Raw genomic sequence first — 26,905 nt, 5'->3', positions numbered from 1 at the left:
TCTGTTTCCCCTTACAGAGGGATTTTCTATCAGGGTTATTATTGTTCAAAATGTGGAACTGGAGCTCACAAAGAATGCTTGGAGGTGATAACGATATGCAAAATAAGTAAGTGAAACACAAACCCCATGTTCCCTATACCCTCCAAAAGACTTCAAATACTTCAATATGTATAATGTAGAACAAATTCATTTAGTATATTTTTAGAACAAATGTGGCTATAAAACTTCTAATTATCCCTTTTTCTTTTCTTTTCTTTTCTTTTTTTTTTTGTTTAGATTCCCCTGATTCGGTAAGTTATAGAATGTTTTTCTGTGTTTGTTTAGACAGTGAAAGTGTGCACTGAACAAATACGAGCAGGTTCTGAACTGCAGCATGAAATATGATGGAGATATTTTTGTAGTGAAATCAGTTGTAAACAGAATTCTTTAGGCAACACTGAAGATGTGTATGTGTTGTAAAATGTTTTATATATATATATATTTATATATATATATATATATATATATATATATATATATATATATATATATATATATATATATATTAAAAGTTTTAAAAAATGTTAATAGTTCTTTTTTTTTATTTTTTTTTTTCTCACAGGAGCCTGGACCCCAGGCATCAGGTGTGTTTCATGTTCTTAGTTCTGCAGGCTTACAAATGACAATGAGCTGCTATTTTCTTTAAAAAAAAACACGGGTAAGTCAAGCCTAACATAAATAGATGTAACCTTTTTATATTGAATGAATCTCCCAGGTCCTAAGATGGTAGCAGTTCGTAATTACCATGGAGCCCCGGCTCCACCAGGAAAGCCAGTGCTGTCGTTCCAGATGGGGGATGTGATCGAGCTGCTGAAGGGAGACCCTGATTCCTCGTGGTGGGAGGTGAGTCTAGCTCCATGTTGATCAGGTCCTGCTGAGACTCGCACACGCCAGCTCAAAGAGGACACCACGTCATATTTAAAAGAACAGTTACATTTGTGAAAATAATATCCCCAGTGTAGACCGTTTCCACTTCTGTCATTGTCATGGTCTGGAAGCCTCAAAGATACTTTTGGGCATGACTTATCTTACAAGTCTTATGACTTACAGTATCGGTGATTTCATTTATCTTGAATTTTTTTTTTTTCTCTTTGAGCAGGTGTCATTTTTATCCAAAGTTTTCATGTCCCATATTTGCCACAATTTATATTTGCATTCCTTCACATTAGAATTGTAAACAACCAGGAGTAGTTCTGAAACATTCTAGACATTAGCTAGACCTCGCTTATTGCTTCTGTTTTTCACTTAAATGTTTCCGGAGAGCAGACAACAGTCATCCCTTTAATGCTTAGTTCTAATTTCCCAGTTGGGTAGTGTTTTATTTTTCTATAGCCAGCAGTCTGTTTAGTGGACTGAGCTAGAGAGCTTAACTCAGAGAGGGGGAAAGCACACGTCAGTGCCGGGAGGCTGACCCTGTCTTGTGTTGCAGGGAAAGTTTGTGCCAACCCAGAAGACCGGCTATTTCCCCAGTTCTTGTGTAAAGCCCTGTCTAGACCCAAAGGTAAGTCAGCATGCACGTTTTGAGAGGAGTTCGTGCAGCACAGCCAGTACCTCTTGAATGTGTTTAGGGGGGGGTGTTTAAGTCGGCCAGGGTGTCCTCTACTCACCGCTCACCAGCGACCCCTGTAGTCTGGCCGGGTGCCTGCGGGCTTGCCTGTCCTCCAAGGTGGCTGCATGGTGAGTCTGCAGTGTGAAAAGAAGCGGTCGGTGGACGGCACACGCTTCGGAGGACAGCGTGTGTTCGTCTTCGCTGCTCCTGAGTCAACATAGGGGTGGTAGCGGTGAACCGAGCTTAAATAATAATTGGATATTCTAAATTGGGAGAAAATAATAAATTATTGGCGACTACTAAATTAAAAAAAAAAAAAAACATGTAATCTTGGCTAACAATAATGCAAGTTAATGTTAGTTGCTCAAGCCTCATACCTAATATACCTCACAGAATGCAGCTTGCTTATACTTTGTGGTTAGTTATTCTTTCTCTGGCCCTTGCTTTCCAGCCCGTATCACCTTTTCCTAATAGGCAGCCGTCCCGAGAACACGATTACTATGCCTATCCATGGTAAGTGCTGCTTTGTTCAGTCATTTCATTTCACATTTTAAACCTGGAAAGGCATGGACCGGTATTGGAGACCCCTGCCTGAGGGAGGGAGCAGGTTACTGAGTACTGCTTCTGTGCCTTCCAGGTTTGCAGGCAACATGGAGAGACAACAGGCAGACAACCTCCTCAAGTCCCACACAAGTGGAACATACCTAATCAGAGAGAGGACAGCAGAGGCAGAGCGCTTCGCCATCAGTATCAAGTAAGAAGCAACTCGCATTTCATTGTGAGATTTATAGTACCCGTTATTCCACAGTGTGAACTCCACAGAATGTAGCCAGCATGATTTTAATGAATGAGACAGTCTGCTCATGACAGTGTTGAGATACTCCGATTCTAATTATCCTTCTCTCTTCAATAGGTTTAATGATGAAGTTAAACATATAAAAGTTGTAGAAAAGGACAATTGGATCCACATTACAGAAGCTAAAAAGTTTGAAAGCCTGTTGGTAAGAAGATACTTATCTTCACAGCATAAACACGTTTGGTTTTTAAATGTATGTCATTTTTTAAATTTGTTTATAAAACTTTTACTTTACCCCCCACTAGGAATTAGTTGAGTACTACCAAATTCATTCACTGAAGGAGAGCTTCAAGCTGTTAGATACAACGTTACGGTACCCATATAAATCCAGAGAGCGGTCTACCTCCCGAGCCAATACACGCTCTCCAGGTAAGGCTTTCATTTCTGGGTTTGTTTTCTCTCTTAATCCAATCTTCTGTCCACTGACTGTAATCCTGTTTGGACATTCTGCCACGACAAAAGATACCTTCCTCTTAGCGGTGCTTCTTGTTTAGCTGACCAAAGCCTTTGTAGAACTGCAAGAGTGAGTTCATTCATAGGTCATCGAGACCAGCATCCACAGAAAAGCTCCAAGGACTCCCCAGGAATCCATGAGTGTAGTGAAGCCTGATTAAATTGCATTGTTCAGCAGTTGTCATTGCATCGACTACAGATTTCACACCAGCTCATGTGTTCTGATCATGCCCTGTGGTGGGAAGAGCAAAGCTGCAGTGTCCTCTGGGTGGCCTGTGGCCAATGTCTGCTCGTGATCAACTTTCAGACACATGCACTAGATTTGTTTGTTTATTTAATTTACCTTCCAGGGATGTCCTTCTGCCCCGTTTCTTTGGGAGTTGGAAAGTGTGGGCTTTGAATTAGATTTGCCAAGGCAGAAAGAACTGAGCCAGGCTGGAACTGATCTGACCTAACTTTGAATTATAAATCATGACATCCTTACCTAAACCCAATTCACACACGTTCATCTATTTCCCTGAAAAAAAAAACAATTAAAATCCCATACATCCAATCATGCCTTTAATACATAGCAACAATTCTGAGAGTTTTCAGACCACTGTTAGAATGTTCTGGGGGCTGCTTTAAGCCATGAAAAATGCTGCCTTAACACAATTGCACAACCTTACAATTTATACTGCTCTTTTTTCCCTTTCCCTCTCTCTCTCGCTCTTTTTTTTATTCCACTTTGCAGCTTCCTCCGCTTCCTACAACTTTTCTTTTCTCAGTCCTCAGGGCCTCAACTTCTCTTCTCAGACCTCTACTCCCTTCTGGTCAGGTACTTCTGTCTTTCCCCCTATCTTCTACTCTCTCATGTCACAACAGATGAACGCTCTCTGTAGATTGTATTACTACTAATGTCATTGCTTTGAGTGATGGAAAATGTTTTTTTTTTTTCATAAGATTTAAACTGTTACACAAGTACTTTTTTTTTTTTTTTAATTTTTTTAACACAAAGTTGAAAGCAGACTTTTAACAGTCCAATTCCTTTCTCTCTGTCTGCAGTGTTTACACCCAAAGTCATAGGCACAGCCGTAGCCAGGTACAATTTTGCAGCTCGTGACATGAGAGAGCTCTCGCTAAGGGAAGGAGACGTTGTGAAAATCTACAGCAAGATCGGTGGGGACCAGGGCTGGTGGAAGGGAGAAGCCAATGGCAGAGTGAGTAACTCTTTCTTTCCAATGATGGAGCTATTTTCGGGGGGGATGGTGCTGCAGCTTTTGTCAGCTCCAGTTGAAATTGGTTACAAGCATGCATAGGGAAAGCTAGGGCCTACTCCACCACTAACCCCATGGAATACCCCATTAGATAGTGGTACATTGCTTTCCTGGGATGAAACAGCAAGCAGCCTTTATATCCAAGATAGCTTTTGTAAGCTACTTTGCTTCCGTTTCCACAGATCGGCTGGTTTCCTTCAACGTACGTAGATGAAGAAGGAGTGCAATGATGGGACAATTAACTTGGACATCATTATCATTTTTTTTTCTTTTTTCAACAAAAGCCATTCCTTTGTACAGCTCTCAGAGAGCCAGGATGCTTGAAACTCTCACGAGTTTAAAAGGAAGCAGCTTCTGTGGAACTCTTTGCTGGAACCCTGCCTAAGCTGTCTGTGGACAGTGAAGATTTCTACTTATGTTCTGGTTGTAAATATATATATATATATATATATATATATATATATATATATATATATATATATATATGAATCTACTTTATTTTTTAAATGCTTTCCTAAAAGGAAAAACTGGATTTGAAGATGCAGTACCCCTTTGCTGAGTAAAGCTGGATCCACAAACCACAAAATCTCTATGGGAGGAAGCCACTTCACGTCTTTGTGCTTCAGTCTCTGGGTATCTCCACATGAAATTAAATCTATTGGAAGGAAAAATATATATAATAATTTATTTAGCATTTGAGTTATATTAGAAAAAAAATATTAAATTAAGCTTGCTTAACCGATAAACAAATTATATTTCACTAGAACAAAAAGACTGTACCTGTACTACTTAGCTAGCCAAGAAAATATGCCTTAGTAGTCACTGTATAACCATCTTCTATCCAGATTTATGTGGAAGGAAAGTACTGATCAGTGATGTTTAAAAATAAACAAATACATTTTAAAGTGCTGCAAACTGATCTTAATCTTCAAGATGGCTACAATGTCAGTTGTCTGGCCCCTGTCACATAATTTGCACAATTTGGCATGGGACAGTATGACTGGCAGTCCTTGCTGTGTAGAAGCCCTGGCTTTCAAGTGCATGTTGTCTGAGATGCAGGGCAACATCTACAAGTTAACCCAAAGGGTACTGCATCCTTTATCCTCAGTCTGTTGTGAGTGGAAGGTCTAGATGTCTTGCAAGCCTATTATGAATAGATTTCCACAAAGTCAATGCACACCTCCCATATCCCTGTCTCATTTCCAGGAAGTTCCCTGATTTTAACTTCAAACATTATCTCAGTAAAACACCACTGTCAGCTATATTCTTCCCTGACCAGAGGGTTTTCTTGAGTAGATAAAACCTAGCAGATTAGCCAACAATATAAAACGACTTACAAAGCAGCACATCTGGGCTGTATCTATATTTACACACAACAGAGCATTGTCCAAGTTATTATACTGTATCAAAATATACCTCCTCCATAGTAAAGAAACAAAGTTTTACCACCCATTTTAGAAACAATCTCAGAAATGTTGTGTGTTACATGGCATCTGTCTGGGTCATCTCTCCCTCAAGTGGAGCAGGCTTCCCTACACTGTATGTAGTGTGGGAGGTGTGGATCAATGTGTTGGATCTCAGTCTAAAACTCCAGCTTTCACCCCCTTTAGAAATCATTTCAAACAAATAAAAGCAAGATATTACCATGCTGTTATTGCTGGCTAGCGGGACTTAAGGAATTCATGTTACAAATTTGTGAAAAACTCTGTTGCTACTTAACCCTCACGTTGAAACAGTGTTGCCTTAGAAATGGTTGCTATAGGTGAAGATCTAATTCTATTAACAATAATACAATTATTTTCAGTGGGAAATCCATTTCAAAACAACATGTTGCTGTGTGCTGCATCCCAACATCAATAAATTCAAAGAACTTTTTTTTTTCCCCATTTCTGCACTTCAGACTTTTGCATACATACATACATACATACCTTCCACTCACTCAGCCTACCCAAGTGTGCGTTATCTGTTCAGTGGTGCAAGAATGTCTTTGTTTTATTGTTTTTGGTTGTGTAATTTTTTGACCAAATGCCAGAATGATGTATATGAATATTTAGGGGAGAAATATGTTGTATGGTGCCAGAAATCTTGTATATATTTCAGTTAATTGTGGAATACCTTGCATTTGTTTTAAATGGGGGAAATACTATGTAAATTCCTATTTTTTTTTTGCACTGAACCAACATGAATAACCCCCCCTGACAGTTTCTAAGTAAAAGGTGTAGTGCATCAGCATTTTAGACTTGTTTCAGGTTAAAATTTATTAAATGCCACCTTTATTCCAAAATGTTTTTACAGCAAAAATGTAAACCCTTTCCCAAATACGTTTGTGCAGCTAAAGAATGAACGCCGGTTGTGGATACCTAATAATGTTATTTCTTATATTTTATGTCAACCTGTTCCTGCTGTGGAATGCAACTCCAAAAGCACAGCTTTAATCTGAATCTCAAAAACAAATATATAGAAAATATGAATAAATTAATCAGAGATGACTGGATGAGCAGACAAGCCCAAAATGATTCATCCTTGCACCTTCCCAGTTCAGGAGATGGGAATCCCTCTACCTGACAGGGTCGTTTTGATGCTCCAAAAAAAAAGGGGGAGGGGGGGGGGGGTTAGTTGCTGGTTGCATATTCGTAACCCATTGCATGTGGTTATAGATTGAGGTTTTTACAGCAAATAAACATTGTTTTTGCTTACTTTGCAGCCTGAGATGGTTTATTTTATATGACAGAGAGCTTGCATTTTCGTCCTGCCTTGATGTCACGTGTTAAAATCAGTGACATTTGAAGGCCCAGACAGTTAAGGCTGAACTTTACTTTGGATCAACATCAATTGCCAATTAATGAGCTAACTGATTAGAAATGTGCACAGGAATGTTACAATTCATAAAGGCGGGGAATTTACATTTGTGGATTAAACCCAGAATTCTCTAATGTAACAGCTTCAGCAAAATTATGATTAAGTGTATTTAACTTTGTGCTTAAATACATTTAATCATAATTATAGGGTAAACATAAGGAGCAAACAAAAACGAGACGTGAGGCCAGTATTATTTTGGTTATTTATTTTTTAATCTGCACAAGAGTACATTAACTCTCTGAGTATGTTTTACATTTAAAATGATAAATTATAACATCTTCAAAATGTTGACAAAAGAGGTCTCCACATATCAGTGCCTTCATACATGTATGAACACATTTTAACATTAAGGGAATACAAAGAAGAACATGTTCTGTATGTTATTGGTTGTATTTAATGAGATTTAGACTCGCATCCTTTCTTGCAGTGCTCAGTTAACAGACCGTGCAGCACCTTCATGAATACAGCTGCTTGATTTTCAGCACCGACTCCTTCCACCTGGTCTCCTGGTGTGTGGCACTGATCCGCTGGGCTTCTGGCTCTTCCTCTGTCCTTGCAAGCTCCTTCTCATACTCCCTCTGATATTTCTGCATTAAAAGTAATTTTATTTTATTTACCTATTCAAATATAAAAATGACCGTCACAATCCATTCATTCACATTTAATGTAACCAGAATAGCTGTATTTTATCCATAACTTAAACACTCAGTCAAAATACAGAAAGAACATTTCCTGAGTTTATGTTTAACATCACTGTGCACTGAATGTACCTGATAAGCGGAGTCTCTCGCTTCCATTGCCGATACATGGCCCAGCGTCGTCTTGGCTGTTTTAATGGAAGCCGTTTCTCTGGTGAGCTTTTCATCATTTATCTTGACTCTCGGCTCATAGTATAGGATCCCTGGCCAAGTTCTGAGATAATACAAAATGAAATGCATACAGCAACCATTAGCCCTGGAAGTGCTACACGTTCAGTGTCTGCACAGTATAACAGTGTATGTAGTCCAGAATGACATCTAGTACTAAATCTTTCCCACTGATTGGAAGCAGTTTCAATAATAATCACATAAAGTGCAGGTGCTCGGAGATGACACATGCTCCTGTACAGTACAGTAAATCTCTCTGGTGTAGACCCAGTGTTGTTTGATTACCGGCTCCCCCTCTGAGTTAATGGTATATACACTCTGTCCTCCAGTGGAAGCCCTGCTTTTTTTCTCCTGATGAGGGTAGTCGTCTTTGCTTTCGTAACTTCAACTGCTAAAATAGGAAAGGAAAACATTTTAGAGCTACTTAAACTACCCCCCACCTCACACAAGTGAAGAACTAGATGTATTTTACATTATTCCTTATTCTGTTTTTCCTGCTAATCAGTTGACCCGCTGTACCTTATTAACAGATCTCTCCTTGAGAATGCTAAGAATTGAATTTGTGAGGGCAGTATCTGTTTATCTTTCCATTGCGTATATAATGGAAAAAGGAGTTCCTTGCATTGGACTTACTTCCAGTTTGAATATCGTCGACTGTCAGAAAGTCATCCAGTTTGAGCAGCATGTTTTCAGTGAGAGAGGCAAGAGCTGTCACAAAGTCCTCTCCATGCTTAATCACACAGTCCTGATGGAGGAAGACAGAAGCGAGGTAGGTTTACATCAGCTTTATTTCAAGAATTTCTAAACAAACATTGCACTATTTCTGGGCATCTTCAAGAGGTTGTTTTTTTTGTTGGTGGGGTGGAAAGCAGACGAATGATCTTTTATACATTGCAGATCTTGTTTGTGCCAAACACAGTTTAAATGTGTAGCACCAGGTTAGACAACCACTTTGCAATGTTTTTTTTGCATTCGGTAAAGTTAACTAAATAAACAGCTCTACTATTTTTGTTCATTTTCAAAGATTTTGTACTTTTGAAATACAGTAGAATACAGTTGGATTACACTAGGTTATTAATACTAGTCCTGGGGTCAACATAGCATGTGTTTGTTTGAATGTGCTTTCACAATTAAACCAAATATTGTATTATTTTAATTAGGGCTGTCAATTAAATTGCAGTTAACTTCTGCGATTAACAGATACATTTTTTGGGATATACATTTTTTTTAACGTACTCCTGTCTTGTCCCTCATAGCACATCGTAATTAATTTCCTGCGGCACCATTTTAGTGCATGCCAGGACTGAATGAGTGTATTTTTAAATGATATTATTTACAAATATGGGGGATATAACTGTTACTCAGTGAATGTTTGTTTTGTTTAGGCAATTTCAAGTTATTAATAAGATCATTTAAAAAGTATTATTATTATTTAAACGGCGATTAAAAACATCAGTTTATGAGTAAAGGAAACTGTTAATTGTAAATGCAGTAAGGTGAGTAAAAAACGGATTCCATTGTGATTTAGGAGTTGGTTCAAACAATTTAACAACAATGCTGGATTGTAATATGCAATTAAAACCAGATTAACAGATTCATTTTTTTTATGTGCTTGACAGCCTTCATTTTAATATAAGCCATCAAATAACCTTATAAACAATAGAGTGAAACACAGCACAGCAGAATGCGTGTTATTTATTTCAGACAGCATTATTTCCTTTTGCATGAGACCTTTTCGATATATAGGGTCGATTTCACAGACCTTGATTAGCACTAGTCTTGGACTATCTAATGTTATATTGGGTAAGGCAATACACGATTAATGATATAGGGAATCAAGGTGTGTGAAACGAGCCCATAGTCATTTCAAATGATAGTTTTAGGAAAAACTACATATACAGTAGTATGGTCATTTTTGCCTCTGCATACATTTCAAGCTGTGCTTGTTTGTGTACTGATACATGTGTGGTAGGTCCTGTCCTGGGTGTAATCTGCTGTACAGTACTGGTAGTGGGATGTTAAGCAAACCCTGACCTGGAGATTCTTTTTGCTGATGTCAATTGCAGTCAGATGTTCCGTCAGTCTCTCTTGTTCCAGGTTACACAGACTCTCCAGTTGATTTAAATTTCCTGGGTGACCCAAAGTTGGCCTTAAACTGTCCCAGTGCTCAGTCTAAAGATATAAACAATAATGACAACAATATGAAAATTACTTTCAATGCATTGTTTACCCTAAAACGACAATTTACTTTAAGTAGGTTTGCACAGAGGGATGAAGTCTTGTGAACTCGTTTTACACTCTTCATGCTCTTGGACCATTGCTTTCTAGAGAAAGGGTTGAATACCGTACTTCCACTCTTAACTCACTGTCTAGTTGTGCTGTACCTGTCTGTTGATGCTCTCTTGTAGCCTCTCATGTAAGCTGTGGTGGATTTGGGCTGTGGTCTCTGCCAGCTGGTCCAGGTGTTTCTTTGTGAGTTCAGCAATAAGGAGAGGTGGCACATGGTACAGCTGCTGTTCAAACTGCTTTAACTGCTCTCTGAAATCTGAAAACATTCCAGGTCAAACTACATCATGTCATTTTGTTTGTATATATTTGTGAGCAGTTTTGTGAATATCTGGATGAAGATAAGAATGTTATTAAGCTTTTTCATCCTTAAATCCAGTGTTGAGGATAATTTAGTTTCAATGAAAAGGGAAACAGAGGTCGCATAACTACGAATTACTCCCATTTTCATTTACTAACATTTTTTAAATCAGACACCACCTACTAAAGATGGTGACCTGCAGAATAATTAAAAGCAACCCTACACAGCTTCCTTTATGTGAAATACTAACATTGATTGATTTCTTCATTCTACAGTTTTTTGTATGACCCCAGATCAACCTGTTTTTGTTTTTTTGTTTTTTTTTTTTCAGAACAGAAATCTGGAAACAGTTATGGAAAATGAGACAGGTTAATTTAGTCAGTATTCAAATTCTTAGCACATTGGTAAGTTTTGTGCTGGTCAAGCAAATTTACAGGTTCTGACATATCTCTGTTGATAAGCAGAGAACCACCAGTAAAAACAGTTCTTGGTAGAGCTGGACAATTACTGACAAGGGGAGTTTCAGTCTAAAAGAAGGTCTGGCAACGACACTGTATTGAATCAGCAAACCAAACTCAAAACCTACAGTTTTAAGCATGCCTTTGTTAACTTTAACTCAGGTCTTGAAACAAACTCTGGATGCTGATATAGTTGCTTTTAATTCACTGACTACACGTGTTACCTTGCAAGCAGACATTGTGATATTCCTCTGCCTGGGAGTGGTAGGACAGTAGTTTCTGGTTTAACATCTCTGCAGAGTTCTCAAAGGTCTCCTGGATATATTCTGGCCTGGTAATGGTCCGTTTCTCCTTTTTCTTGTAAAATTCCTACACAGAATCAACAGTATGGCTGATATATAAAAAGATGCAACAAAATGTCTACATCACTATAGAAGCCACATACTTTGGTGGGAAAATGTGTATGATCAGATATAAAAATGGGCAAAAGTGCCATTAATAACTGCATCACATACAATACGCTTCTGATTTAGAAATATGTCCCAAAAAATATATATATATCTTCAAATGTAACATGTTAGTTAATTGCAGAAATTGCATTATTTATCCCACTCTATGCATTTTCCTGTGTAGTAAGAAAGGGTGACTTATTACATTGAAGTTATAAATGACATATTAATACTTACCTCAGCCACTAACAGTAGGGCATCATTACTCTCCCAAAGAATACCCCATACAATGCCTTTGAAATGACTGAAAAGGAAATACGGTTTTTTTTAAAACACAAATTATTCAAAATGGTTTAATAAATGCATTTCAATAGCGTATATTAGCGTTAATCTTCACGTCCCTAATCAGAAATTGAGGAATAGCAGGGTTCTAACAGTTATCAGGGTAATACTTTTGTGTGGATGCTGCCTGTTCACTATGAGAACCCATTGGAAGGATACAAGTTAAATAATGAATAGCGGACAATCATACTGGACTGCAAACGCTGTTTAAACGCACATGATACGTAGGTTACATAGCCACCACAGAAAAGCTTGACATTGTTTTACTGGTTATAGCTCAATTGGTCTCTTGAGCAGTGGGTTTCTTTTTACTGTAGTTGTTATGTTGCAAATTCATAAATTTACATTATGGGGTGATCTTAAAAGCAGATCTTAATACAGTCACCCTAAAATGTATAAACCTAATTTTATTAGCAATATCAGTAAGTCTAGAAATCACCATAAGAAGAGAATCCTGCTGGATTAGTACAGAGTGAAAAAGAGGCAGAATTTAGATCATAAAAAACAGTCCCTATATACATTTTCTATTGAAATTGAATTGGCTACATTTGATACTGAACTTACAGTTGCTCTTCTTCAGGCTTGGATCCAAAAACCTGGAATCTTTTATCAAATCGGGTTGGTTTGGAGAATCTTTTGACACTAGAAAAAAAACACACATATTAGAAATAAGTTTAGTTGACAAGCAAAACAGTAAATGATTCACTTGTGTGAACATGGCATGTCAGCTTATTTTACTTTTTGTTCGGTACAAAGCAGTATTTGAATGAGAGTTCAAGATCCTACCCTGCAGATGAGGCTTTCCTAAGAAGTATATCAGTTTTCAGATTAATGCTGGAGGTATGAGATTTCTTGTCGCCCAAAACAGTTGTGCTGGGCGAATGCGGTGACGACAGTTGCACTCCTGTTTAAAAAATAAATCTAAATCAGTCATTTAAACAGATTTCTAAAATCAATCCATAATAATGTTATAAAACGATGCAGCAATACCCAATACAGTGGGCATTCCTTACTACATGACCCTAATGCTGCAAACCGGTTATATCTCATACACATATTGGTAGCTGGGTCCTGAGATTGTATGCAGATCTATGACTGGCCATATAGCTTGAAAAATATACCTGACGCTTCTGGTGCTTTTTCAAGTTCAAGATAGACTTTGGATTTCTGAGTTCTAATAGAAAAGAAAGAAGACTGTGATTAAAAACTCAGTCATACGCTGGTAAGTACTGCATTAAATCATCTGGACAGGCTTCATGTACTGTAAAATACTGTGGATGACTCCGAGAGCCGCATCCTCTGTAGCAGGTTTGCCCATCCTGCTGGGCTGCAGCAGACCGTCGCAGGATTGGGACCCGACTTTGCTCTCCTGTCTTTCAGAACGAGTGGCTGCAGCAAAGGGTCCTTGTAAGGGAATCTCAGGCACACTGGATGCAGAGGGGAGGTCCTGTGTACCAGAACACAAAACACAATGACAAACAGTGGTCTAACTTTATATGTCAAAATGGATACCACAAACAACAACAACACATTTACATCTTGGTGGGAGATGTTTCTCTGCTCCTATGAAAATGTGTTTTAGAGCTCGAGTTAGTTCTGTCTGTCAATCAAAAGATTCAATTCTACAACAGTCAGTAGTAAAGTAAAATTCCTAAAAAAAAAATTTAAAAGAAAAACTTTCATTAAGCTAAAAAGTAATAATAAACATAATGTGTAATATATTACAGTAACAATTAACAGTGTCCATTATGAAAAGACCATTATAGTACTTCTTTAGACCATGCCTTTGTACATGCTAAGCAGTATTATCATCCACCCATCTTACTACCATAAGAGTCAGGGTCCATTGTACCTGGGAACTATACTAATTTACTGACCAGCAAGCAGTCAAGATAAGTGCTCCTTTTCTTGAATTCTTCCATGATCATCTGGGTAAAACTGTAAAGCTCATCGGGGGTTACTGTCTGTTAAGAAACCAAAAACAAGCTTTGTAAAAAAAAAAAAAAAAAAATATATATATATATATATATATATATATATATATATATATATATATATATATATATATATATATATATATAAAATAATAATAATAATACTATACTTTTGTTTCAATTTTGGGATGATGTGTGGTTATCTGTGAATGCCAATTGCCAATGAAAACCTTTCACCACCAAGTAAGTTTAACTCACCTCCTTGTCAACCCTTGGCTTGGCACATGCATCTATCTTCTTTTGGAACTGTTCCAGGTAGCTGCTTAGACTTTCTGCCTGATAGTTACTCTTCGTCACCTGTAATCCAGATACAAAGACTGATTTCACAGTGTTGCACTATTCTTGGACTACCTAAGGCACTCATCAGTCCAACCACAAGTCAAACAGGTAAACTGTATGCTGTATAAAATTGGTTTAGTCTGACCATTATTGTCTTAATTACAATCTGAACATTAATGCTTCCCATGTTTTTGTGCTCATTTTTGAATACTGATCATTTAGCGAGTCAAAACAGATTCACAGGCTGTTACAGTCGATAAGTAAACTTAACATTTTAATTTAAAAGCATGTACGGAAGTGCGGATGGTTTGTGATTAAAGAGTTGAAGTCTTCTTGTTGTTTTATGTAATTATTTTAATGTGTGACTCCAGATGGATAATGTACCGGTACTTGTTATTTATGTAGCGTGTGACTGAATGCAAATGATGAATGTTGGCCTGTTAAGGTTCATGACAATTTTCCGGTGGGTAAATGGATAAATATAAACTTTTCACCTCCAATTTCATCTTGACTTGGGTGTTTATCAGAAATCGCTGGATTTTTTCAATGAAGTTCAGATCCACTGTCAGGTTGTGGAATTTATCTTCAAATTTATGGACCACCTCGGTCGCCTTTAGAAAAATAAATAAACAAACCCTTTTGTTCAAGTAATGGCAATCTTTTGATAACCAGTAGAATTAGAAAATGAAACATGTGTTTTGTCTTCAAAGCTGCCCACTAATAAAGTGCCTGTACCTGTCCAAGACATTTTGACTCCATTCCTTCCAGTTCTAACATCACAAACTCTTCTGTATTATCAATTCGGCCTGATATTTTATCCAGACGTTTTCGGAATACTTCAAATTCGTCAGGTGTAAAATTTCCTCCTTCAGAAAATAACCTAAAAAAAAAAAAGCACATGACCACCAATAAAGCCAAAATAAATTCCCCGTTATACGGTATGTCACTCAAGTAGTAGAAATTTGACTTCAATTGGTTAGCTAACATTTTCTTTGTTGGTTTGAAAAAGCACAATACATAAAAATGTATATACCTAACTGATTTGATGAACTCTGCATTGGAGTCTCTCAGTTTTCCCAGCGTAGTCTCCTGTTTCTCTCTGAACTGTCGCAAAGATGCCCTGATGATACCCATGTGCTTGTCTAAATCAGTGTGCAGAGAGTCGCAAAGTGAAGCCAGCCTGGAGAGGAGGAGAAATATCATAGCAGATTAGGAGATAACAAAAAATTGCGAGCCACATTATTACAGCATGCCCCTATCCACACTGAGAGCAAGGTTCGAATGAGGATAGGCTGAATCAGTCCGATGGGTGTTCAGATCCTTGAAATGGTTCCAAAAGGACACATCATGAAAATATTAATACCAGATTACTGACATAATACAAATATACAGCAGTTTTGAAATATTAATTATTTTCCTGAATTCGTGCTCATATATAGAAATACATTATATATAGAAATACATTATCAGGATGCAGATCAGTGGGTTAGATCTGCAAGTGGCACTCACCATTCAGACTTGGTAGCATTTACAAAGACGTCTTCCATATCGTAGATGTATTTCCGGAAGCCCTCTGTAAGTTTCTTTTGTTCAGCGCGGAGTGTGACAAACTCAGACTTCACATTGTTCAAACCCTCAATGACTCCTGTACAGTGTCTGTCCACTCGTTCTCTATGGAGTACCAGTTCAGCTGCAGGATAAAAAATGAACAAGCAAGGTTATGGACTGGGGATAAATAACGAAAACAATTCAATTATTAGTTAAACACATTTTGTTAATCAGTTTCTGTGACTGATGTCCGAGTTGCTTATTTCAATTTTATGTTGCTGACTGTAATATTTAGTTTCATGCAAAATTACTGTTTATTCCTTACATTTTGGGTTTTTTTTTTATGTTTTACATTTTTATCTATAGCAATGATCACAGTCCAACCCGTAAAAACGATCACCCAACCACCATGTATTTTTGGGTGTGTGTGGCTATCTTACCAGCTCTAACATTGTGGATGTCCATCTCGATTCTTTGAGCCCTCGGCTGATGAAGATGGTATCGAAGCTCTAGTTCGGATTTCAGCTCATCTTTTTTAGCAGCAACAATATTCATGGAGTTGGACATCGCTTTGTCAAACCAATGCTCCATGTGTTCAAAGAACTCCTGTCTAGTCCTGCAAATAGTAGGAAAAAAAGCATCTCACTTTCAACATACTGTACCTCTATATTACATGCTTGCAGGTACAATGCATATAAGGTAGCATAATCTTTGAAATCTAAATAAAACTGAGGCCGAATTTACCTTAGTATTGTATAGGACAGACTCATATGACTGTATACCCTTCTTGTAATGATTTACACATAATTACCTTCTTATCAGATCTGAAAGTAAACTACTTGTCAGCACGACTGTTTCTACATAAGGAGGTGGTTTGCCCTGAGAAGGATATTCACACATAACATCTTCGGGGCATGTCAAAGTGTACGAGTTCCCGCTGGATGTTGTGAAGACTGTGGTTTGGAAATCATCCTAAGAAAAATAAATTAATTAATTAATTAAAATAAGACAGAGAACTTTACTACAACCTTTTGGGATCCTTTTACGCTTATTGGATATAATGTCATGCACAAATGATTAGTCTTTTAAAAACTGTGTACATACTCAGTATAAATAATAATTTTTAAAAGGGTCACATTTTAAACATTAGATGCAAGTTTTATTTAAATGTCATGTAATGGATACAAATGGGCTAACTTTCTAAGGCAAGGTCACTGTGGACTTACAGGGCTGAAATGCATTAGGGTTTGGGGTGTGCTCACAGGAAGTCGAGTCAATGTGATCGCTATAGTGCAGACGCCAGTATTTAAACTGGATTTGCCTCTACCAGGGTATTTTACTGACCACGAATAAACCTTTTCTCTTGCGCAAACTAAACTTTATTTTTTATTTATGCTTTTAAAAAGTATAATTCACACTTCTAAGTTTTAATCACAGCAGAAAGGAGGTATCTTACAGGCTGGCATTGCTGTGTCAGCTACATTATCAGTAACCATATTAGAAATAAATATATGGAAATCAGACAGACCTTACTACTGATTTCACTCTCCGTTTTCCTTTTCTAAATACAAATAAAAAGAAATAACAATAACAAGCAAAAGGTCAACGCTACATAAATAAATGGTAAGAATACGCATTCACAATAGATCAATATCAAATCTGTTCAATTAGAAATACAGCAGAAACCGAGTGGTCACGTTGAATAACAGATTTATCAATTTATTGTCAATTCGTTACCTTTTGATCCGTGAGAGAGGCATCCTTTTTGGGGGACGGTGTATTAACTCGTTTTGGAAGAGAGCCACTCTGTACTGCAGTTGTGGTGCTTCTCTTTTTGTCTCGTGAAAGTACATCTTGAATAGCTGCTGAGGTACTTCGTCTTTTGTGCTTCTCCAGTTTTACTCCTGCATTTCAAGCAACAGAATAGTCTAGTAGAAAAAGCTCTAACAAGTTGTTTTATCATAGTCAAAGGAGTGTACCATTTAGAGATACACATACCAAGGGTGGCCAAACTTCCTGACCTTAGGAGCCGCTACCAATATTTTTTCTCAAACTTTAGTTGTTATCTCTTGATGGCATCAAAATACAGCCTGCACAGCCTTACAGTTACAGTTTCTGTGTAATTTTTTTAATATAGTTTATTAAAAGTCAACACTCTGTTTTTCCATTATTTCTGATAATACTGTATGCATTACGTACCATAAATAAAATATATTCTGACTTAAAGCCTTGGTTTTCATCCTCGTACTTTCGTTTATTACTCGTGGAGAGTTTATTCAATGCCATTGTCTCCACTAAACGAACGAGCACTTTATTCAAAATTATGAAATTGACTTTCAACTGCACAACAGGTGTTCTGAAAATCTGTGCAACCTAGCAATCTGAGCTACCTGCACAAACTACGCACGCGTGAGTCTTTTTTTTGTTTGTTTGTTTTGTTTTTGACACGCCTAGAAAAAATGTTGCAAATTCATTAAATTATACTTTATTATGTACATTTAGTTTTTTCCGTCGTATTAGATTTTTCTGATTAGACTATTAATCTGTGCTGCTGGGCAGCCCATTTTGAGGGGCAGGCGCAGGTATTCAGAACACCGGCTTTCAGTCCAGGTGATCGCAATACGCATGCGCCAGCGCGCGGTGTTGAAGGTACTAAGTGACGAAATGTCCTTGCAGTGAACAAAGAAAGAAGAGAGAGAGAAGACTATAAACATGAATGGATCAGAGAACTTTTCTTTTCGGGCTTGTTTGTTATTCTGTTTCTTCAGTTCATTCGAGCCACAAAGTGTGCGTCTCCCAGCATTTCACCAGGAGCCGCACTTGAACTGCCCAGGAGCCGCGGTTTGGTCACCTCTGATGTATACAATCTAGAAAACAGCAGAATTCTTAGACTGGGATCTCTCCGTATATCTAGATGGTTAGATGACCAGGTTTTCCACCATCCAGTTACATAACAGAATATTAAATAAAGGGGATGTTTACCACATATTATCAGTCAGGTCAGAATTGATTCCCTGGTTTGTGCGAAGTAGTGTATTTGAAAAGGGTAACGTTGTTCTAAGAATTTAAAGCAGCCTCAACAAATCTGATCAAGGTTTGTCTAAAACAATGTTAAAAACAGAAAATAGATAAACTGGTCAAACGATTCGGCTGGCAAAACCAATCCCTTTGTAGTGTATTCATTTATCAATAACAAATCCTCACCTAGATTTTCTGAAGTTGAGCTACTTGTTAGGATGCTTTCTTCTTCCTGAAGGACAAGAGAAAATATTTTAAAGGCTTGTCAACATTAAGCAGGACTGGAACAAAATGAGAAGCTAAGATCAATATTCCTGGAACCACCATTTTAGTCTAGCTCGGTAGACTGCACAGGCATGCCTAACTCATCGTAGAGCAAACCATTCTAAACACAAGTGATAGCTAGCCCCTTACCTGCTTAAAGATCTCCCTCACATTGAAGTAACCACTGACTGCTGTGCAGTACTCCAGCAGTTCCTCTTTTACCATTGCAGGGTACGACTCCACTACATCTACCTGTTTCTGGTGGAAATGTAGATAGCTGGAACAAAAAGCACATACAAGAAATGTTTAACCATTAAAAACAAGGAACTGAAGAAGGAATTGAAGTCTAAGCAATAATTTCGTTAGACATTAACATTGCACCATTAAGTGTTAGTACTCAATAAGCTGGATCAATGGCTTACGTTACAAAAACAATTAATTATCTTTGAAATGTTTCTCTACGTTTAGAGCCAAGTTATTTTTTTTTACCACTGCTATAGCAGGAAAAAAGGGTAATTGATAAGTAGACATTTTTTAAGTAAAATACACTGTACTGATAACATTCACCTTATTTTATATAGTCCATGAAATGGATTACCTTGTTTTGATTTCTTCCAGATAGGAAAAGGTCTTCTCCATAGCGCTCTTCAAAGTCTCCTCTGTGCTCTCCTGCCTCAGTTTGTCCATCAGAATATCCAGGCTGGCTTCCTTTGCCTGGAGAGGAAACAAGAATGTCTAATATCAACATTAAATGATGCACTGAATATAGTAGTAGTAGTAGTAACAATTTCTGGCTGCGTATATAAAAATTTAAATAAAAGTATGTTTAAATCTAAATTAAAACTGTTGAATTCAGAGATTTACTTTCTGTAGATCAAGATCTGCATCTGCTTAACAACACAGTCACTGGATTTTAATGAGAGCCAGTATTAATAAAAAAAAACACAACTCAGCATCAACACTAGATCTCTCAACACATGTATACATCTATTTGAAGATCATTCCAAGCTACTACAAATCACCTTTGGCTGCCTAATACCAGACCTAGAACACTGTATTCAGCAAGGTTCATCCCGCAGCTTGCTCAATGAGCAAGACAAGCCCTGAATTGCCTCACCTGGTTCTCCTGGTCATGCGAGAAACGGATCTCATCCAGTTTGTTTTGAAAAAGATGTTCCTTTCTCGCCAGCCCTGCACTGTGCAGTTCCCACAGGTCAGCAGCCCCTCTAGCAAACTTAAGCAGTGCTTTATTCTGATCACGGGTAGTGTTCGCCAACACCTCAAATTCTTTCTGCAGCGGCAAATCAAGGAGGAAAATCACCACAACCAAAGTATTGTGTTCAGATTCTAAAATGACATGTTTTAAAAACAGGAAATCAAGTGCAATACTTACAATAACAAGATTACTACATCCTACGCCACTGGTAATTGTGTATACAGCATGTACCCACTGTATTTCATGCCAGGAATAAGGATTCACCGATCAATATTTTATTCTGTCCGAAGATCACGAACAAAAGACTGCTTAGTATCAATTTATTCTGGTTTACTCACTTCCATGGCTTCCAGTTCTTCCTCTCGTTGGCGCTGACAGCTCCCAACCAGTTGAAGGAGTTCATTGTTCACAATGTACTGGATGTCTTTCTGAGACAACACATGATTGCTCAGCATCTCTTCCTGCACAGACCCAGAGGTACTGGTGAAACCAAAGTTAGCTTGGGCATATATATATATACACAGTCTAACTTCGCTATAACAAACTCTTCTTATAACGAACCCCCTTTTTTAACAATCCAAGCAGCAAGAACCGTTTTTTTCAATGGAAATTAGCCCTATTAGAACGATCACTTTTACAAGATAAAACAGATAAAGCAATCTTGATAGTGACTGACACGGAACTTTCTCCAGTGTGAATGTGTTATTCTCTCCATGAAAACAAAGACCTTGGTAGGCTAATTCGAAGATAAGGCTGATTCATAGATAACCTTTTCTAGTGCGAATCATGTGTGACGTATGCAACCGTTGTCATCTTCACACAAACTGCAACCATGGTAACAGGTGTGAGGAGGTAACAAGACTGAAACAGCATGCATTGAGAAAAGCACGAAAAATATGAAGCAATCTACGCTGTTTTTCAAGAGAAAGGGCATGTAATTACTGTATTCAGCATGTAAGTATAATGAAGTGAAGATGAAGCCCATTTATCAGTACTAGGTTTCCTCTCCTATTGATTTCCTCTATTTAACAGGATGCTTCTATTGCCTGCAACACAGTAAGTGAACTAATAGTGCTTAACATGAGTCAAGTGGGTAACATTTGTAAACCCAAGCAATTCCACATGGTGCTGCTTACCTTGAATTTCTCAACCTCTTCCAAGCAGTCCTGCCACAGATTTTCATAGTGAGAGTGAATTCTTTTCATATAATCAATATGCATTGCATCTGAAATTAAGAAATCATAGCAAACATGAGCCATTCTGATAAAATTGAGCATTCGATTTTTGAATGAATACAACTTAAACACATATTTTACATGCAGTCTAATTATATCTATACATCTATTAAATGTACACAACTAGAGATAATGTTCTACCACCAATTAAATAAACATATACTACAAAAACTACAAAAAATCCAAATTCTTATTTGAATAATACAGACTGCATTAACTGTAGCAATGATGTGCCCTACTTTAAAGTCAGTTCTGATTAATAAAAATAAGTTTGATAGTTTGGAAACTCTCCCGGGTTGTTGTTTGTTTATTATTGAATCAATGTCTTTAAACAACTCATGAGTCGTAGTTTTGTTATGGAGGCCAATGTTTCAGATTCTTACCTATTTGTTCATTAATTGCTGACAGGGATGAATTCCATTCTGAAGCCATTGATTTAGTGCACTGAGGGGGTGAAATATCACTGCAAGCAAAAGGCAGAATGATTATCGTTCAAAGAGAAAGAAGATTCCAGACAAGACAAACAAGTTATGTTTGGCCCAATGTTTTCCACTGGACTATGAAGTATAACAGTATTACTTCTCCCCTTGTTCTTGTCTGCAAAACCCTTTCTTCCGTGTATACAGCACGGTGAAACTATAATGTATGTAAGGCATTTAATAAATATGTGGGAGGGGTTAACTTTTTAGTCAAAATGATTTCAGATACTGTGCTCTATGTAGCGTGCATTCATTGTAACCTTAGAGACAGCAGAATCTTCATTCGTCTTTCACTCATTAATTCCTGCGTTTTCCTCATCAAGTCAAGTTCCCTTTGCACAGCCTCAGGCTCATGGTTCCGTATGCTGCTCATAAAATTGCTAAAAGAATTAAGCAGAGAAAAGAAATAAGTTTCATAATGCCAGCAGCACCTCCCAACCACCTAGCACAAGCCTACAATATGCTTTATAAAACACATATCTGCATAGCGCACATTTACGATAAATTCTGTGCTATAAAATGTGAAGCATTACCTACAGTATTAGAGATTTCTTTTGATAAAGAATGCTTATCTATTTAGGTAGAATACAAAGTTATAAATGCTCCGAGCTAAAGACTCTACACTTTGCTGTATTTTCACAGCCAGTTCCACAGATAAATGAAACTCATCTTACTTGAATTTCACCAATGCAGCTTGTCTCTTGATAGTCTTCCAGTCCTGCAGCCTCTCCTTCCATCTCCTCCGCTCCGAGAGCTCCCTCTTCAAGTCTCGCTCCATGAGATTCACATAGAGCTTCCCCACTGCTCTCCGATTGGCCAGGAGTGCCTGGTTTAACATCTGTAAAAACCTCAAAATCATTACTACAGTCAAACCTGCTTAATACTGTATAACAGTAGTGTGGAGTAGTGGTTAGGGCTCTGGACTTTTGACCGGAGGGTTGTGGGTTCAATCCCCAGTGGGGGACACTGCTGTTGTACCCTTAAGCAAGGTACTTTACCTAAATTGCTCCAGTAAAAACCCAACTGTATAAATGGGTAATTGTATGTAAAAATAATGTGATATCTGTATAATGTGAAATAATGTATAATGTGATATCTTGTAACAATTGTAAGTCGCCCTGGATAAGGGCGTCTGCTAAGAAATAAATAATAATAATAATAACACTTGTTAATGTCACCAGACTGAAATGTCCCGGACAGAATATAACACGTCAATACGCCTGATAATATAACTTTGATTATTATCACTCACAAGATTTACATGCAAGTTACTGTACAGTATTGAAATGTTCCAGATATGAAGTACGGTAGCACAATGTATCATACTGAACAACATAATGTGTAGACTACTTAACTGCACTCCATAGTACTTCCTGCATATAAGAAAAAAGACTGGTACAACAGTAGCATCAAAACCAGCATATTCAATAAAGGAATACATGTAGCATGAATGTAATTAGTGTTTCCTTATTTAATAAATAGTAGTGAAGTACAGTATTTATTCTATAAAGCCACATTGTAAGTGACTCTGCAGCAGTTGCTGATGCATAGTTCACCGCCTAGTCTCTGTAATTCACTCTGGATAAAAGTGTCTGCTAAATGACTAATTAATAATAAAGTACAGTAAGGCCTTCGGATAATGTGCCATCATTTTAAAGTATTTTTTGTTTTCATTCTTACCATAGATTCTTTGTCAATAAACCGGTAAACATCAGATGGCATCAGATATGAGATTTTTTCTAGAGTCCCAGTGTATGCTTTCAGTATGTTTCCAATCTGTACAGTAACAAAAACATTAAAATGGCGATTAACACAGAGTAAATAAAAGGAATTTGATTAAGTTACTACTTTAGAAAAAAAAAAAAATCCTACCACTGTGCAAGTCTAATGATTATGTTTGTATCTCTTTCTTTTTTGTGGTCATATCTTACCCTTGCAGCTCTCTTAGACTCATAACTGATACATGTCTCATCCAGATCTTTGATCCATTTTCTTCTCTCGAGCGATATGTGGGTAATAGAGTCCCATAAATTATGAAGCCCCTGTAACAAAGCTCATGTTAAACATACCACACTTGAAAGAAACAGGAAGACAGCATGTATGTAACATATATATATATATATATATATATATATATATATATATATATATATATATATATATATATATATATATATATATATATATATATATATGTTTAACTGAGCTACAATCACCTCGAGAGTGAAACGTTCCAGATCAGAGTCATTTTCAATCTTCTGGAACACTTGCTGGATCTCACCATCAGATTCTGACAGTCTGTCCAGCAGGGCTTCTCCAGCTTCCATAAACATGGGTTCAAAATCCTTTAGAAATTCAGAACAAACCATTCTACATGATTGAAGTTAGTAATAATAAATGAATCAGTCGGTTTAGGATCTGTTCTTTACTGTATGTAAACGAGGAGAAATGTGTTTTGAAGACACTACCAATAATAATAATAATAATAATAATAATAATAATAATAATAATAATAATAATAATACAGCTTTTTATGCTGTAAAAATGTGCCTCACATCTGTAAGCTACTGTATGTAAATCATCAACCTTGAATGTTCCTACAGTACCTACCTCACTCAGAAGAATGAGTTCCTGCTGTAGGTTAGACACTGCATCCTCGTGTCTCTGCTGTTTACTCAGGGACAGCCGCTGAATAATATCTGACTCCGGTTTCTCAGCAACTGTGTTAAAGAAATAAAAGAAAAAAAAAGACAGCATTTCTACATTTCTTTAAAAAAAAACAAAAAAACATTTTATATCAACCGGGTCTGGGGCATGCAAATATTTACAGGTCACTTATATTTCATTGTAGGGAAGTTCATATGCTCTAGAAACTGATAAAACTAGCGCATCTCAAAAAGAAGAATTATGATAGATAAGCTCAAACAAACTCCATTCAAGACAGATCAAAACTCAAGTACCAGGACCAATAGATCCTGAGATGTCAGTGGCACTCCTATCCAGACACACAGTGTTGATAGACAAGTCAGTTATATTTACCGACAGGATCAGAAAGACCTCTGACCTCCCGAGCTGCAAGCACGTCTTCACTTTCCTTTGCTCGTCTCAAGGCTGATAAAACCTCTTCTCTGAAATTGCAGAAGAGATGGTCAACTCAGAACAGAGCTATAGCAATGGTCAGCTTCACAACAACTCAGCTCAGAACAGAGCTATAATGACGGTCAGCTTCACAACTCAACTCAGAACAGAGCTATAGTGACGTCAGCTTCATAACTCAACTCAAAACAGAGCTATAGTGATGATCAGCTTCACAACAACTCAACTCAGAACAGAGCTATATTCATTGTGAATTAGCATAGGGTTTATAACAGGTCTGCCAGGCAACCTCCTCTTTATAAAACAGCGTTCATTACACAATAAAGGCCATTTAACTATAGCCCTTTTTCAAGGTCAGTCATTCTTTACAAGCACAGTAATATCAGCAGTTTTTCATCCTTTTTTATTATTCACAATTGTGCACCCTGCAGTGAACATATTTAATAGATGCCATTACTCCTTTTGATTAAAGCTCAACAGTAACTGTATCTTAGAGACCGATCTGGCCACACTACCTGTGCAGCACTGGATTTTCAGTAGATGTATTGTTTGGCATTTCCTGCACCCACTGCCTCTGCCGCTGTGATAGAATCCCCCCAGCCGCAGTGTCGAGATCCCGGACCAGGGGAATCTTCCCACTGTCCAGGGAGACTCCATATGGGTAAGATTTACTGCGAGCCTCGCCCAGAGCCTTGACCAGCTGCACCTATACAAATAATACATATAGTAGAACCTTATATGAATCGGACACAACCATGTACAATTCTTTGTATCAAATGGCTTGCATTTGATAGTCTGAATCAGGTGTTAAGGTCATCATTAAAATGAATTATCCTGTTCAACTATTCCGTTTTAACCATATTATAAAAAATACAGTAGAGGTCAGGGGGTCCAACAGAGTGGATATTAGTTTGTATGGCACACAATACCCTCCTATATTTTTCACTATTAGATTATTTTAAATATAGTATTAGACTGCAAAAATGACTGTATCCCAAGTGCAATTTACAGAATAAAACCCTCCACTTAACAGACACCAATCGCTTGTTTCACAGTCCTAGATTAACACGAACCTTCCACTACCTTACTTAAAGTAACATTAGAAAGCGCGACTCGGGATCTGAGAAACTAAACGTGTATCTTGAACTGTACCTCAGCATCAAATAGCTGTCTGTAGACCTTTCCACTGCGGACCACGTGTACGTCTCCCATTCTGGTGAAGAAGCAGTAACCAACGGGACCTTAGGCTCTGAATGCACCTATATATATATATATAAACAACGGGGTACATTAGCATAAAACAACAATGCAGGTTTGGGGAGATCTTAGGTACAACCAATTTTATTAAATATTTTTTAAATTCTTCTGTTTGGTGCAGTGCACTTAAATATCGTTAGGTGTTATTTATAAAAAGTGTAATTAATTAATACTAACAATGTATCTAAATTATAATATTTTTTTTTTTTTTTTTTTTTTTTTAGGCACGCCCATACTATGTTTCCACAGTGTTTTGTAAATCGTATTTCTGGTTTAAAATACGGTACATTTTATTAGCCGTGTTCATCGAGGTAACAGTGATAATATTACATTTTAACATAAACGTTGGAAACGAAAACATTCAACTTTTAACTTTTTTATTCTGTTTTGTTGTAGTGCAACATTTACTGTAAGTTCGTTGTTACCAGTTCGATAATACAGTGGCCATGCATACTACTAGTGCTCCATAATTAGTTACAATTCAAATACATAGGAAGTTCACAATAGTGATTATTATAGAATAGTAAACTATTATTAGTTACCTTTTAAGAACTTCAGAAATCTACTCCCAAAGTGAGTCGCTCCATTTTTACTTTAGCAGCTGCTTATCCACAGCAGCGTCCTTGTGTTACTATGGCAACAAATTATAGGCGCCATGAGATGACGCAATTAATGCACAACTGCTTTGTGGGGGTTGTAGTTTATTTTTATATTCGGCGCTTGGGTTTCATCAAATCGTTTTACCCTATTTCCTGCTCACACTGAACTAGTTCAATTTTGTCGAGTTAAAGCAGGAGTTCTATAT

At 37.3% G+C, this 26,905-nt stretch overlaps 2 protein-coding genes across 5 annotated transcripts in view; one reads left to right on the top strand and one right to left on the bottom strand.

Moving 5' to 3' along the window:
• The window catches only part of LOC117963021 (guanine nucleotide exchange factor VAV2-like), a 152,697-nt gene extending 146,064 nt beyond the window's left edge, over positions 1-6,633 (top strand). Inside the window, exons 17-28 of one of the 2 annotated variants that reach the window (XM_058986960.1) lie at positions 18-106; positions 277-290; positions 602-623; positions 755-882; positions 1,469-1,540; positions 2,040-2,101; positions 2,226-2,342; positions 2,502-2,589; positions 2,690-2,813; positions 3,631-3,714; positions 3,942-4,096; positions 4,336-6,633. In XM_058986960.1, the coding sequence (XP_058842943.1) occupies positions 18-106; positions 277-290; positions 602-623; positions 755-882; positions 1,469-1,540; positions 2,040-2,101; positions 2,226-2,342; positions 2,502-2,589; positions 2,690-2,813; positions 3,631-3,714; positions 3,942-4,096; positions 4,336-4,383 (1,003 nt within the window). In that variant the 3' untranslated portion in view covers positions 4,384-6,633. The remainder of the gene's footprint in view (positions 1-17; positions 107-276; positions 291-601; positions 624-754; positions 883-1,468; positions 1,541-2,039; positions 2,102-2,225; positions 2,343-2,501; positions 2,590-2,689; positions 2,814-3,630; positions 3,715-3,941; positions 4,097-4,335) is intronic. The other variant, XM_058986961.1, reaches the window with a different exon arrangement.
• A 568-nt stretch (positions 6,634-7,201) lies between these two features.
• LOC117422458 (coiled-coil domain-containing protein 180-like) lies at positions 7,202-26,886 on the bottom strand. Of its 3 annotated transcripts, none has more exons than XM_058986939.1 (39): positions 26,643-26,886; positions 25,996-26,102; positions 25,359-25,549; positions 24,787-24,875; positions 24,358-24,467; positions 23,964-24,092; positions 23,679-23,789; positions 23,428-23,523; positions 22,422-22,585; positions 22,008-22,127; positions 21,652-21,731; positions 21,170-21,258; positions 20,372-20,494; positions 19,935-20,108; positions 19,416-19,531; positions 18,968-19,094; positions 18,740-18,785; positions 17,273-17,439; positions 17,064-17,096; positions 16,347-16,507; positions 15,976-16,151; positions 15,497-15,677; positions 15,021-15,167; positions 14,723-14,867; positions 14,482-14,598; positions 13,907-14,005; positions 13,592-13,678; positions 12,977-13,161; positions 12,836-12,888; positions 12,501-12,618; positions 12,279-12,356; positions 11,610-11,676; positions 11,148-11,292; positions 10,263-10,423; positions 9,913-10,050; positions 8,512-8,623; positions 8,164-8,269; positions 7,783-7,924; positions 7,202-7,599 (listed from the first exon to the last, which is right to left on the bottom strand). In XM_058986939.1, exons 2-39 carry the CDS (start codon positions 26,053-26,055, stop codon positions 7,468-7,470), a joined length of 4,575 nt encoding a protein of 1,524 aa, XP_058842922.1. In that variant the 5' UTR covers positions 26,056-26,102; positions 26,643-26,886; the 3' UTR covers positions 7,202-7,467. The 3 variants fall into 3 exon arrangements, with proteins under 3 accessions (XP_058842922.1, XP_058842923.1, XP_058842924.1); XM_058986940.1 differs by having other exon boundaries at positions 25,996-26,056; XM_058986941.1 differs by lacking the exon at positions 17,064-17,096.
• Between the last annotated feature and the right edge of the window lie 19 nt (positions 26,887-26,905).

The sequence above is a fragment of the Acipenser ruthenus genome, chromosome 15 (genome assembly GCF_902713425.1).
Source record: "Acipenser ruthenus chromosome 15, fAciRut3.2 maternal haplotype, whole genome shotgun sequence".
NCBI classification, from domain to species: domain Eukaryota; kingdom Metazoa; phylum Chordata; class Actinopteri; order Acipenseriformes; family Acipenseridae; genus Acipenser; species Acipenser ruthenus.
Note: the sequence above shows the minus strand (reverse complement) of the source record. Positions and strands in the feature narration are given on the sequence as shown.

Bases quoted from the DNA above. Each gene is read 5' to 3' on its own strand.
- LOC117422458 (XM_058986939.1), bottom strand. From the start codon at position 26,055: ATGGGAGACGTACACGTGGTCCGCAGTGGAAAGGTCTACAGACAGCTA. The intron at 24,876-25,358 runs GTAGTGTGGCCA...CTGCAATTTCAG, and splicing joins GAAAATCCAGTGCTGCACAG to AGAAGAGGTTTTATCAGCCT. The intron at 15,168-15,496 runs GTGAGTGCCACT...CCTCCTCTCCAG, and splicing joins AATGCTACCAAGTCTGAATG to GCTGGCTTCACTTTGCGACT.